The 14811-nt window shown below is 40.2% G+C and overlaps 2 protein-coding genes across 10 annotated transcripts in view; both read left to right on the forward strand.

Annotated features, from left to right (window-relative positions):
- Window positions 1–6083, forward strand: part of dlgap4b (discs, large (Drosophila) homolog-associated protein 4b) — a 109543-nt gene extending 103460 nt beyond the window's left edge. For 7 of the 9 annotated variants that reach the window (XM_044121648.1, XM_044121647.1, XM_044121653.1 and 4 more), the window contains one exon: window positions 888–6083. In XM_044121648.1, the coding sequence (XP_043977583.1) occupies window positions 888–1130 (243 nt within the window). In that variant the 3' untranslated portion in view covers window positions 1131–6083. The remainder of the gene's footprint in view (window positions 1–887) is intronic. The other 2 variants (XM_044121654.1, XM_044121655.1) reach the window with 1 other exon arrangement.
- A 1321-nt stretch (window positions 6084–7404) lies between these two features.
- LOC122833783 (proline-rich protein 36) lies at window positions 7405–14671 on the forward strand. Its single transcript, XM_044121660.1, has 3 exons — window positions 7405–7735; window positions 9783–10024; window positions 11010–14671. Exons 1-3 carry the CDS (start codon window positions 7717–7719, stop codon window positions 12354–12356), a joined length of 1608 nt encoding a protein of 535 aa, XP_043977595.1. The 5' UTR covers window positions 7405–7716; the 3' UTR covers window positions 12357–14671.
- Window positions 14672–14811: the final 140 nt, after the last annotated feature.

A 14811-nucleotide genomic window follows, 5' to 3' on the forward strand; every position in this document is an offset into this window, starting at 1 on the left:
TTCACAAGGCCAACAGTAAGTCTGCAAAAGTATAAAATTATTACAAAACCCATCAGTTTTTCCTACAGTCAGTAGTGTCAGAGTGCAACTTTAGCACCACTGTTGGGCTTCAAATTTACAAGAGTTTGATTTCTTGTTAACTCACTAATCTCTCAATATTAAATCCTATTAGATTTTTTTGGTGCATTTCTGGCTAATTGATTCACTGTAGTAACTCCAAATACTCAGTGGTAAAAGCAGTAGAACTTCACCTAGCATCAATTTGTAATCGTCATTCTAGTCAAAAAGGGCTCCATTCAGTAGCATATCAAGCCAGTTCAACAGACTGTTACTGCCTCTAGATTTTTTGTGGTTAAAATGCTGAAATGAGAAATCTACAAAAAGCTCTAGAACGTTTGGGTTTTGTTAAAAAACAAAAAATTGTTCTGTAGCACAAAGTTCTTTTATTGCAATCAAAAAGGTACTTTATGAAAAGACCAAACATCCCAAAGTACAAACGGTGGTGGGGGGGCAAAGTGACGAGGTCCGCTTTTTGTTGCATATCAGTGTAATTGTCTTGGCTGTCCTGTCATCCTTTTATGATTTCAGATAAACCCAGTACACATCCATTCATGTTGCCATTTTAAGTGGTTGAAAATGTGTCTTTCTCAATGTTGACCTTCTGTATCCAGCTGGCTCTACTGTCCTTGTTCTGTGTTTGATTGTCTAGTCCGCTACATGTTGTCTCGAGCAGTACAAGGGAACGACAGAACAGCTTTGGCAAATGATCTCTATGAATCACGTCTGCCAAATCCGTCCGAACAAAAACAGGAAACAGACTGCTATTATATGTTGTAGTTTTAACACTTTTTCCTTCTGTCATGCTGTCTCCACCCTCAATCTTGCAGAACGAGGACACGGAGGCCCTTCTGTTATCAAAGAAGCCTAGCAAGACGCGACCGACGCTTGCCCGCGAGAAGAGTGCTGACTCTTCTTCAACCTCTTCATCCGCCTCGGCAGAAAAACAGAGACAAGAGGCTCGCAAGCGCCTGCTAGCTGCCAAGAAGGCTGCCTCGTTTCGCCAGAACTCTGCCACGGAGAGCGCAGACAGCATTGAAATTTACGTCCCCGAGGCCCAAACTCGCCTCTGAGAGAAAAGGACTAGCAAGGATCCGAGGACAGATAAGTTTGTTGGAGGAGAAGAAAAATGGGAAAATAAACAGGGAGGATTTTGTCTGAGTGCAGATGAGTTACGGTGAGTGAGGAAGGGTGTGTAGAGGAGCAATGCCAATGAATGGGTGTTTTGATATTTTTAACATAATCATAGGCTGGTCCTGCTTGAAACTGATGATGAAACATTTGTGGACCCAACAGACTACAAACTTATGAAGCAGAAGATTCCTCTTCTGAGGCTGCCAGGGAAGACCTCAGCTGATGAACTTTATCATTTCTTCTTACTTTTACTTGATATCATAAAAATGTTAATGAAGGTATTATTATAACAATTATAGGTTAAAAGCTCATTATGAAGACTGTTTTAAAAGTTCCTATATCTGGGCTATAAGATTTGTAAAGCAGACAGAACATAAGCATCAATGCTTCTGTCTCCCACTCTTGCTCTCTTCCCAGATCACTGGCCATCTTGTAGCTTTGCACAGCACCTCCTTGTGGCCATCATGCAAGTTGCACACAAATCCACCTATATATATATATATATATACAGTATATGTCTTCCTTGTATTTTTTTTTTTCTTTAATTATTGATTTGGGCTGGGCAAGAATCCATTTAGATCAAGCTTTTCTGACTATTTTTGGTATGATGAAACAAAGTCCGATGTGAAAGATTATCTATGTAGTTCCTACAAACAAACAAAATCTTCTGAGTTTTTTTTGGGTTAAAGACTTTAGTGTTTAGTTTGTTAATGTTTTTTTTTTTTTTTTTATGGAAGCACATATTAAACAAAGCCAGACTGGAGGTTCTGTAACAATGGCTGTCCACAATGTGTGTTTTTTTTTATTTTTAGATCAAAAATCCTAATATCCTTTTAGTTCTTTTGTATTTTCTTTTCCTCCATTTCTTTTTTCCATTTCTGTGCTATGACTCCAGAAATATATAGGATATTTTCTGAACCATACATACATTTAGGTGCTTTAAGGAAAATAATTGTGCATCACATTCATACATTTCAAAGTAATCTGGGGCTCTGAAGTTGTGCAGCTGGGTGAGCATGGTGGTTGACAGCAGGCGTTTCTTTTCCACTTCCCATCTACTAATCAACCCAACTTCACTTTATCCACTTTACATTTTTATCTGAACTTTCCTAATTAAATCATTACATGTATAAGTGATTGTCCTTTTTAATCACATCCTGTTTAATCATTACTGTTTGCTGTTTTTGTCTTTGAGGAATACAAAAGCCAAAGATAAGTACACTGTTTGAAATTCAGCTCATGTAATAAAATGTGAGTAGCAGGGAAACTCGATGGTTGACTGTGAAAACAGATGGGAGTGGATTTTACCCACAGCAACACATGTACTGCAGATTTAACATTTGGATATCCACAAGGCAGGAAGCTTGAACAGAACCACCCAACAATGAGAACCACAACCCAACACTTACCCTATCTGACACAGAGTTAATTTCATGGAAAAGAATTGTTTCCAACCTCAGGAGGGCAACAGCACTTGCCTCTTAAACTAGTAGTCAGTTATCACATTCAGTGAAAGAACAAAGACTCCTAATCCCTTTCTTGTTTTGCATTAAGGGACACACTGTGCTTTGCAAAAGTATTCATTCGGTTGGAGCCTTTTTACATCTTGTCATGTTATAACCACAAACCTATCGGAATTGCACGTAGTTCGACACAAAATAGAACAGAACTGTAAAGTGGAAGAAAAATGACACGCGGTGTTCGAAAAAGCAGAAATCTTGAAAAACTGTGGGATGCAGTTTTGTTTGTAGTATTTCTAATCAATTTTCTGTAAAATCACCATTCTTGCTTATGTCCTTGCCAACTTTAAATGTGTTGCTATCAAACTTCCCAATCATGCCCAATCGTCTATTCATTTAGTTTCAGCCATGCTACCATTAACACAAACCAGCATCCCCACAACATAATGGTACCACCACCATGCTTCACAGTGGGGAATGTATTAATTGTCTGCCACACCTATGTTATAGAAGGGCAAAAGTTCAGTTTTAGTCTCTTTCACCAAAAACCATTCCTCCACATGTTTGCTGTGTCCCCTTCTTCAGCAAACTTTACAGACTTCTCATGGTTTTCCAACAGCAATGGCTTTCCACTCCCCACTCCTCCATAAAAGCCAGATTTGTGGAATGCACGACTAATAGTTGTCCTGTCTACAGATGCTCTCTGAGCTATAGTTCTCTGATCTTCTCCAGATTTACCATAAATGTGTTTGGCTGCTTCTGCTTAATGTTCTCCTTATCTAACCAGTCATCTTTTGGAATGTTTGTAGTTTAGCCATACTCGTTCACTTTTAAAGAAAGAGTTACAACAGTGTTTCACTAGTTGTTTTATAGCCTAAGCCTGCTTTCAGCATCCAGACAGATATCTCTCAAACCTGGATTTATTTACTAATTGCATAACCACCTCAGTTTGTATATAACTTGACAAAATGGGGGGAAAAAAGTCACTGGTACGTGAATATTTTTGTGAAGCACTACATCTAAAAACGCTCACATTTTGTCTAAATTCACTTTGTAGCTTGAAGATAATTGAAACAAAACGTCTCCATTTGTCTCTGTAACTCCCTAGTGGGCACTTTGAGATTTTTACACCCTATGCTATCCATACAGTCACTGATGAAGCACTTTTGATCTGCCACTGCTAAATGCTCTTCTTTTCATTTGTCTGTCGTCAAGGCCTCTCTACCATAAGCTATAACCCAAAGTTAAGCCTCTGGCTTTGAATTAGAAAAAGCCCAACAATCACCATTCTCCTCACATTGATGGTAAGAGCTTTCCCTTGATGGCCGGCCATTATTTGTCTGTTGTGTTTGCTTGCTGTGGGTGACTCTCAACAAGGAATATGACTCAGAGGTGTCAATAGCTAGTCCCATGACTGGTATCAGTCTACCCCCATCCAATCAAATGGATGGGGGTAGACTGATAGACTGATGGAAAGCTTTCAGGTGCTTTCGTTAGCACCTGAAAGCCTTTTGTGTGACTCAAACGTTGCCGTTAGCCTGATTTGATTTTGGACTGCCAGAAAAACACTTTCCGAAAGGTTTCGGAAACCTTTTGGAAACTGGTTTCCAAATGGTAGAAGTTAATGCTTTCTCCTATTTGTTTCTTTTTGTCAAAGCAAGCATATCTATGTGTTTTATCTGGGGAACCAAGTTATTGATTTATATTCAAGAGATTTTATGCAGTTGCTGCCATATTCTGTTTTCTAATTCTCACATATTCTTCTCTGTTTTTGCGCATCATGTTTTACCACCATATCTTTTTGTTGCACCAACTTTATACAAAACTGTCTGCCTTGAATGCTGGTAAAACACACTGTGGCTTTTTAAATACACCCAGCGACAGACAGCAAGCAGCGCAAGCCAATACATCTGTTTTTCTGTCATTTGGATACGTGTGAAATGCAACAACACATACAGACATACTTGCCGAAACAAAGCTAAAACTTATCCCGAGCACATAAACAGTGCTTTTCTCCAATAAACATAAACCTGGTACAGACAGACAGACAGAGCTAGGCCTATTTCCTGGGTAAAGTTATCCATTGACAGCATAGTTTCACTGTGCGGGGGCAGGGATGTTGCTGTAAAGCAAGTGATTTGGGGGTGATACTGATCCTCATGCATATAAGGTTGATGCTTTCTACCATTCATTTCTTTTCCCCTTTTTTTTCTTCTCCTTAGTAACTCTCATAGTTGTTCCCTCACACCAAGTCTACTCACTGGTTAGTTGTTCTATGATTTTTGGGTGGAGGAGGAAACAGATTTCACACAAGAGTTTGGAGTGAAACTTGTAAAAAATATTATTTCTAGTTTATACTGAGTTTCTCATCTCAAATTTCTCAACCGCATATTTTATTTCACAAACGTTTTTCCTGTCTCTTTTTTCTTTATTACATATGGATAAGCCAAGAGTAATCGCCTCATTTCAAATTAATATCAATCATTTCTCTTTCTCTCTTCCCATCCAAACTTCTTCTGTTTTGCCTTGGTTTGAATTATCTCCAGAAGCTTCTTCATAAACTGAAATTGTTGTTGCTTTAAAGTTGTTTATTTTAATTTTTTTTAATTGTAACCTAAAGATGTTCGTGAAGGATTACTGTCATCGACAACTATAAGTATTTGCCTATATGCATAAGAAGCAGCCTTTTGGTGTTTACTTTTTTTTCACAAATTTTTACATTTTTAATTCCATTCTTTAAAAGTGTTTGTAATAACAGGAAAACAGATTCACATTTATTTGATATCGATTAAGACCTTTTTTTTGTTGTCTTTAAAATTTCTGGCAAACAAGAGGCAAATGCATCAAACCCTAGAAAATGATTTGAAGTCTCTGAAAGTCTGTTGGCCAAAAACAAGACTGAAACCAAACAAGCTCTTTTTCCGTCTTTGCTTGGTTCGTCTTGGCCATGAAATACGGGAGAGGGCCGAGTAAGGGACGGAGGCCATGCTCATTCCAGCAGAGATATGATGTAGCAAAACGTGTCGACAAATAAATATTTTAATGAAGTAAGCACATATTTTAATGACTAGAATCTGTTTAGAGTACTATATAAGATGTGTGTAATCCAGCGGAGCTGAATGAAAAGGATTGTGCTGCGAGTGAGTATGTGGGCCTATTATTTGGAGAGTATTACCTTTATTACTGTTCACTATACTCTGGTTACAATAAAGTGTGCAATACAGAGTAAAGGGGTTCTTTGCTATTAAAAGGACACTGTCTTGCATCTCTCCCCTTGTGCTTCTTACAGTTATTGTATGTACATAAGAATTAAACCAGAATACATATTTCATCTTTTACAATATTGTAAACCTGTTTATACAGTTTCAAGGTTGTTGACATGTAAGCTGCAGATGCGCAATGTTCAATAAAGTGCACAAAATACTTTCTCAAGCACTTTATCATGACTTTGTTTTGTTTTCTGCTTACAAGGCCGTGCATAAGTAGTCAGATTTTCCCCTGATTCAAAATGGGGTTTTTTGCACACACTATTAGCCTACTGGGATGTTTTTACGTTATGATCATACTCTGCTTTCTCTGATATTCTTAAATTTGTGTGAAGATATGCATCAATATTGGAGCATTACTGAATGAATGTTACAAAATGAAAAAAAGAAAGTTTTGGTGTTTAGAATGGGTTTTGGAGCCACAGCTCCAGATCTAAGGTTTAAATGTCTAAGCAAGAAAAAAAATCTTGATGGGAGATGACAGGAAACATGTAATTATGTAATATTCATATATATTTAGTTACAAAGCATATAAATGATACACTTACTTCCAAGCTGCTGGCTTGGAAGTAAGAGGCTTTAGTCAGATGATATCAAAATTTTACTTTGCAGATACTTTTCTGCGGTATGGATGGGCAAGCTGGAAAGATGGATTGGGGTAAATACACTGGGTAATCCTGGAAGAAAAATGCAAAATTGAGAAGCCATAGCCAGACTTGAAAACAAACGCTCTCAATCCCATCTGACTGATCTTGAGCCATTTTTGTAAAGAATAGTCTAAAAACATTTGTTTATAGATGGTAAAGTGATAACCTAAAAAGATTTGCAGCTTAATACATATACACCCCACACGTTTCAGATATTATTCTTTTTTTTCACTCTGTAATCTGTGTGGAAAAGTTTAAGAGATACAAGGACCTATGAAATGCTAGATCGTCATATTACGACCAAGGGCAGTTATTCACAAGGTATTTGTTATTTTACTCATTGTACGTTTGGTAAATTTGAGCTCTTGGCCATATTGAAGCAGACTTACAAGAGTTGAACCAGTAACCGATAGAAAGGTACTATTCCGAAGAGTTCAAATAATAATTTTTCATTTTGCTGCTACTTTTCTAACATTTGTTTTGATTGACATCACTTTATTCTAGAAACGACAGTTTGTTCCACACATTTTTGTGATTAATGTAACGTGAGCATACACATTGTTACGTAAAAAACAGGAACCGTTTTCGACATGCAGGGATAATTATTAATTTGTTTCCAGATTTATTTATTTTTTAAGCTTACAGCCTATAAGAACTGTAAACATCCAGGAAAAAAAACGTAACATTCTTTCTTTGACCCACAAACGTTATATTTTGAATGAAAAGGTTCTCCCGTCCATCACAACAACACGAAACCAGACCGCTGTCCGAAGAAGAACTGCGATTGGCTGACCACTCTCCAGGAGCAGTGATCCAAGAAAATGATTGGTTGACAGCCGTCAGTGGAGGCGGGCCCACTTCAGCTGCGACTGTCAAGATTGGCAAAGCGGTGGCTGCTGCTGCTGTATGCAGGTAAAAGGAGCAAGCGACAAGAGAAAAAACACAAGACCTGAAAAACATTCATCCTGGCAGAAAGCGAGGAGTGCAATGGAAACGTGGGAGCCCTTTTATGCGAAATAGTGTGAGGAGAAGAGGTTTTAAATTCGCATATAAAACTGCAACACCTCTTGGTAGCCTTAGCGGAAAGTGTCGCTTTGTGAGTGGAAGCAACTTGGACAGCTGCGTGTTTTCAAGCGGAGCCATCAACAAAGAATGAAAGCGTTGAAACGAGGTGAGCGCCAACCTGACCGTGTTTTCTAATCTATCCCATTCACTTAAAAAAAAAAATCCTTCCCAGAATTGTGCGTCTGCTGGCTCTGTCTGGCTTTTGCCGTGGACTCTTGCCTGGTATGCAGAGGTTTTTTTTGTTGCGAGCAAATGCAGCGTGTGTTTGTGTTTGAATTTGGAGGGACAGCTAGCCAGCTAGTTGTGTGTCTGTCTGTCGCTCTCTCTTTCTCTCCCCCTCTCTCTCTCTCCTGAGGCAGGCGTGCTGTCCATCTGGCGGAGAGGCGTGCGGGAGGCTGTGCGTTTCTCCCTGCCTCCTTTGTGCGCTCCAGATGGCTCGGTTACCATTTTTTTTTTGATAGACTGCTTTATCACAGCAGCTTCAGACATGCATATATATTTCTCAAACTAATTTGTTGCATATTGTTTCATTAACAGAAAAGTTTAAATTACTTCCTTATCTTAAACTTTATTTTTGAACGATTTTCCTGCTACCTATGTGTGTGTGTGTGTGTGTGTGTGTGTGTGTGTGTGTGTTTGTAAAAACAAGAAGTGGGTTTGTTTGCAGCCGCAGTGATTTACTACACAGCTGCTGCTGGTGGTGTGACCTTTTCTTTTATCTTTGATGTATTTTCTTAGCTGATCCAATCCCATTCATTTGCTGCTTCAGTTTTTAAGATAAAGCCCTACTGTCAGGATTGGCCAGCAGTAGAGTTGTAGTATCACGTACAGCACGTTTCTTCAGGGGACTGTCCTGGCCACATGAAAAGAGCTCTGTGGTCTGCGATTATATCCGTGATACAAAAGTAGCATTTTTCAGCATGTATTTATTTTTCTACTTCTTCTAACACGTGTGCTGTTTTTCTCTGTGGAGAATTTTGCACATGTGTGCGGAGCAAAACGGCACTTCCGTTTGTGCATGGTCAATAGGTTCCTGGGCCCACTTGGCTGCTGTGATGTTGATATGCACACAATCTCCTTTGTGAGGACAGGCGCTGCCCCCGGGGGTCAGGTTTCAACCCAGCTCCCAGAGAAAGACATTTACTGCATTCTGTGGCCCACCCCTTTGGGATCGGGCATGCTCCATTTTGTGGGGAGTTTTCCTCCTCTGACCCACTGTGGGTTAGAATGAGAGGTGGGTTCAGTCGAAAAAATAAATAAATAACTAAATTGGAGAGAAAAAAAAGCAGTTGGTCGAAACGGTTCTCAATGCAAACATCACTTTGTGATAACTTGCATGTAAGGTAGTAACCAATTAGGTTTAAATACTTTTTCTGTTCCTTTCATTTTTCTCTCATGACTAGAGTCTAGGTTGTGTGTGAGGTAATGTTTTGCTAATTGATCCAAATCATAACTAGAGGTGCACTGAGAAGTGTGCTGATGACTGGCCTGTTTTTCATCCTGACTTTTGTTTGGGGGGGAGGGTTCTCTGAACGGTGGGTGCTACCAGATCACCTTTTCAACTCTCATTTTTGGGTGGAAGAAGCGACTCGAAGTTGACTGTTGGGTGTTTTTTTTTTTTTTTTTTTTTTTAAATAAAGTAAATGAAACCAGGGACATATGTTGTTAGGGCTGCAAAGTTATGCAGGAGTAAGACTTTAAGAAGACAACAAGAAGGCTGGAAAGTGTTGCACCGAATGTTATTTATATATATATATATATATTTCAATTTTTGTCTTTGAACATGTTGGATTTCTAATACTGGCAGCATGTTGGAAACCTCACAATTAAGGTCTTTTTTTTTTCTTTTTTCTTTTTTAGAGAATGTAGGTGAATGTAGTCTTTAGCAAGGCAAGCCATACTAATCCCAGATGTAAACATCTTAAAATGTTTTAAAAAGTCAATGTATTAATTTTGTCTTTGCTTAAAGACAGCAGGGAAGGTTGGGGGGGAAAACAGAACTGTGTCTTTTAAATTCAGAAACAAATTATGTCTGAAAAATGGAAACTACACTGGTCTAGTTTACATCAGTGTACCTTTAATCATGGCTACTTTTGTTCCCACCAAGTTCTTGTTGAAAGATTGGTGTTAAAAACGACTTGTCTTCTCCCCAGCTCTGGAGGTTGACCACCATCCCGAGCAGGAGAACTCTTCGGCCGTGTCGGACAGCGATGACAGCGCCCCGCTCGACCTGTCAGGGAGAGGGATCCTCGGGAAGCGCCGTCGCCGCGGCAACCTGCCCAAGGAGTCTGTTCAGATCCTCCGCAGCTGGCTGTACGAGCACCGCTTCAACGCATATCCATCGGAGCAGGAGAAGCTCAGTCTTTCGAACCAGACTAAACTGTCTGTGCTGCAGGTAAGATGATTTATTTTTTATTTCTTTTGTATACGCGTGACGTTTTCAGAACCTGCCAGAGGATTATTTTTCATGTTTCTGCTATTTGTTGAGTTATGTCATCTAACTCTGGGGGGGAAAAAAAATAGCATTTCTTGATGACATTCATCTGAAACTTACTACTTGTGTAGTAAGCGTGTACTGTGCTTGAAGACAGACGGAGAGCACGACTGATGGTGCTGCAGTCACTACTAGCATTCTCCCACCCTTCTCTTTCTCACTTTGTTGCATCAGTAGTAGACATTTCCTCTTTCTTTCCCAACACACAGGCAGATTACAGAGTAGCAGGAGGTGGCAGCAGTTCCTTGTTATGTAGTCAGTTCACTGGAATGCGTTTGGCTGCCTTCTCTGTGGCTCAGCATATTTCAGCTCAGACCTTCATTATTGCCAGCTGTCTGAACACTCTCAGCTCTCTCTCTCTTTTTTTTTTTTTTCTCCTCCCGTTCTAGTAGAGGGAGTATGTAAGACTTTGGCAACAGACTTGGAAGGAAAATTTTTTTTTTCTTAAGTCTTTTTAGTTTTTGACAGTGCCTTGCAAATGTATTCATCCACTTTTTTCACATTACAACCAAAAAATCGAATGCTTTCTGTTGTGAGTTTCCAACATTTACAATTAAAGTTTGGGTTAAAGTTGAGGAGAAATTACAAATTGGGTTAAATCATAAAATCCTATTTGAACATCTGACTGTGTGTCAAACCCTCAGAAACACAAATACTGCTCTTGGAATAGAACATTTACATTTGTTAAATGCTTATGTTGTAATTTAGTAACAGCAGCCTAAGATGGGCACCAATTGTTAATTGAAAACCTTAGGTACAGTTGTCGAGGAAATAGTTTATATATCATCTTATTCAAATGGCTTTCAAAAATTGGTTTCAAAAAGAAAGTGGTGTTTTTTTTGTTGTTTTTTTTTTTTTGTGAGTAATATCTTTTCTGTTTTCCCAGATCTGCAACTGGTTCATCAACGCCCGCCGCCGCCTTCTGCCTGATCTGCTTCGCAAGGATGGCAAAGATCCCACCAAGTTCACCATCTCCCGTAAGATCGTCGGTAAAACCGAGGCCCATCAGTCAAACGGAGGCGGAGCCGGCTCTCCCGAAATCGGCACCTCAGCTCGCTCCCCTCTGCCGCGTCCATCGGTAATCCACTCCACGCCCGCTTTGGACCTCAGCCTACTGGGGAACACGGCGACGGCCATCCTCACCGGAGCGGGCTTTCCTGGAAAGGAAGGGTGTGTGCAAGCACTCATGAAGCTGGACACACAAAGCCTGTTGAGGGAAGCAGATGAAAGAGGCGCCCACTCAGCTGGCCCAACAACAGGCATCACTGTAGCTGCGAGCCAGTCCAGTGGCCTTCTCAACACGCCTCCCCCGACTCCACCCGATCTCTACCCGGGTCACGACTTCAGTGACCTGAGGCTGCTGGTTGATGCCGCTCTACAGAGAGCTGCAGAGCAGGACCTGCTCAAGGAGAGCCAAAGCAAACCAGCTGAGTCTTTAAATGCCAAACCGGTGGATGCAAACGAAAAGGGCCCAACCCCACCTCCAGAAGAACAGGTCATGCATCCTTCCACAGTGCAGAGTCTAATGGAGAAGGCCATGTCTGTTCCAGAGCCGGTCAAATCTCCAACAGTTGCTGCTCCACTTTTGCTCCCAGCCTCCAGCTTATCCCCTCTACCAGTAAACAAAGTGATGTGGAGCCCCTTAGATAAAGACACTGTCAGAGCATCCAGCCCAAACCAACCTCATCTCATCCCAGCACACCTACCAGCTGTAGTGCCAGTATCTGCCATCATCCTGGGGCAACCAGAGCTACAGAAACCTGCTGCCCTCCTAGCCGTTAACCCAAAGTCACCTCCAGCCTCATGTCCTATGAGTGCGTCAAATCCAGCAGCGAGACCTGTCTCCATACAAGTCCCTTCAGCCCAGTCAGTCACCTCAGATTCTCCCCCAGCAGCAGCTGTTGCATCTCTATTGATGTCTAGAGGAGACCTACCGCACCTCCCGTTCCACAAGCCCCCCTCGATCCCTGTGACCCCCCCCACCGTGCTGCCCACTTCAGCCTCGGTCTCATCCGCATCTCCAGCACCAGCGGTCCCACCTCTCCTGAGCCTCGCCTCCCACCTCGCTCCTCATACCTCAGGGAGCAGCGGATCAGCCATGGTGCCGAAGGTTTGGAGCATGGTTCACGCCAACGCCAGGCAGGCCAGTTCACTCCAAGTAGTAAAGGCCCCCATCAGCACGGTGTGGGGGCCGCAGCACAGCCTGCACACGCTTAGTGAAGCTGTCAACTAGAAGCTGCTGTTTTTTGTTTTTTTTCCCCCTACTTCTTTCTTATGTAAAAAACTAAGAAAGCAAGAACAGGTGTGTTTTATACGGCTGGACTTTAACTTTTATAGGAGAATGTATCTTGGTCGGCCCCTTGAGGTGAAGCCTGAGCTTGGCATGAGTTGAAACTTTTAGCGTTTACCACACGGAGGAAGGTGGAGACCATATCATTCCTGCACTCTTGATGCCATTCTGCAATGGAGTTTGATGTCATCCTGGGATTTTGGGGTGTTACAAGAATGAACAAATAGGAAAGTATTCCTGAATTGTACAATTTACCAGCCTTTCCAGTAGCAGTGCTGGACTTTAGTGAATGTAAAAAACAAAACAAAACAAAATATGGTGACCTCCCTAGGTATGAACTCTGCTGCCCTTTAAGCACAACATTTTTTTTAGAACTCTTTTAGTTATTTGCATTTAAAATGAACAAGTTCTTTTTCTTTTTTTTTCTTTTTTTTTTATATATATAAAATGAGCCTGTAAATTTTTTTTCTGACATGGTTCTCTGCGGGTTTTTTTTTTTACCCCCCCCTGCATTTGGAATCCTGAGCCAAAGAAAAATCAAAAACACAGCAGCAAGTCGGTGACTTCCTTGATCCTCCTTACGGCCAAGCGGTTTCATGAATCGTCATCTCAGCTGCTCTGTGCATACCTCCTAGCACAATGCATCATTAACTCTTTACCGTTGGGAAGTTTCTAGTATTTTCAGTTTCCATTTAAAGCAGGTGTGTAGGTTTCTTTCTGTTGGAATCCCTCTCGATCTTCATTTGGAGACCCGATGCGTCACCCAGAATTCCCTGACGTTTGTGAGGCCTTAGAGTTTCTGTTTCTCTGATCCAAATGTCGTAACGCAAATCGATATTTCATACAGGTTCTCGACAGAGCAAATGTAGCACATCTTTTTTTGTACGTCTAAAAAAAAAAAAAAGTAGTTTTTCCACATCTGATAGTTTAAAAGTGGTTTCTACAGAGTTTCTGCTAATCCATTAAGATGTAGTTTCTGTGAAACTGTCTCCCACCGCCCCGAACATTTAATATTGGTAGCTGTGAGTGTCTGTGTGGGAGTTTGGCAGAAGGCTGGACTCCTTTCTGGTCAATACTGTAGCACAATTATTGATTGTTTACCAGGTCACAAAGCTGTGTTTAGTTCAGTTCTGTTGTATTAGTGTGAGTGGTTGTGGACAGAAGAAGAACATATGTTTGGGTCTTACTTTTACTTTTGCCGAGCAATGAACACTGCCACCATTCCAAAAATAAGAAGAAAAAAAATTCACCGTGTTCCACTCTGTGCCACAAAGTTAAGGTTAATGTTTGCTTTTGTTGCAGAAGCAGAGTAGACCGGTGTTCATTTATACCTCATTTGTACACAACCAATGTCGGGCATAAGTTATAGTTACATTTTTCAAACTGCATAAATACACTGTGATGATGCCTTCGAGGTCATAATACTGGGAAAGGCTGGCTAAGATTTTAAGTTGCAAGGTTTTAGACGTAAGCTGACACTTCTGAGGAAAAAAAAACCCAATGTGCTGATGTAAATATGTGGAAGGTCAAGGTTTTATTGTTTTATTTTTTATTTTTTTTGTTCTTATTTACTAGCATGAGATTCATTCTCAAAATGTAGTTCCTGTCCAACCAAATGCGTTTTGAGCATTTTCTTTTTCCAACTTCATGTTACAAATTATGACTCCAGGCAGTGTGACTGGCTGCTGTGCCTTAAGCCTTTGAATGAGGGAGGAAGTCCCGGTTTTCTTTTTTTGTTTTTAAATATGTATTAAAAACTCAATAGTCTGTGCAATATACGCCTTAAACTTTAAATGTTTTTTTTTGTATGAACATTTCAAAGAAATAAAGGTTCAGTTTTTTTCATATATGCATTTCTCTTTTTTTTTTAATTCTTACTGATTATGTGCTTTATGCAGTTCACTGGCTTTATGGTAACAATTGTAATTTATCAAATCTGGTAATATAAATGTATCTGCTTTACCTTTCATGACAGATTTTTGTTTTTATACCCTCAAGTTGCTGGTGATTAAGGCATTTAAAAATAATGCAGTCTCTCCCTTTAAGTGCAACACCACAGCATTATTCTGAAGCCTTCAACTCTTCTTGGTAGTTCTTCTAAAATGTCCTGTATCTAATTGGTAGTACGGCTATACGGACGTCCAAGACCCTCATAGCACTTTGCTAGACGTTTATGGAGTCTGAATTTGAGTTAAATCTTTTAAAAGGCAGAATATCGCTTAAGCATTTTTCAATTTAAATTGTCAATATTGAACTTAGTTTAAAAAAAAATTGTTTAAATGGATTTTGTGGTGGAGAATCCAATAAACACTTTCATTTTTAAATTCTAGAAAGGATTAAATGTTTCACAAGAGTTTTTAAAAAAGCTAGTTTCAATGAGTAACACATTCTTCATTTG

The sequence above is a fragment of the Gambusia affinis genome, linkage group LG07, assembly GCF_019740435.1.
Source record: "Gambusia affinis linkage group LG07, SWU_Gaff_1.0, whole genome shotgun sequence".
Classification (NCBI taxonomy): Eukaryota; Metazoa; Chordata; class Actinopteri; order Cyprinodontiformes; family Poeciliidae; genus Gambusia; species Gambusia affinis.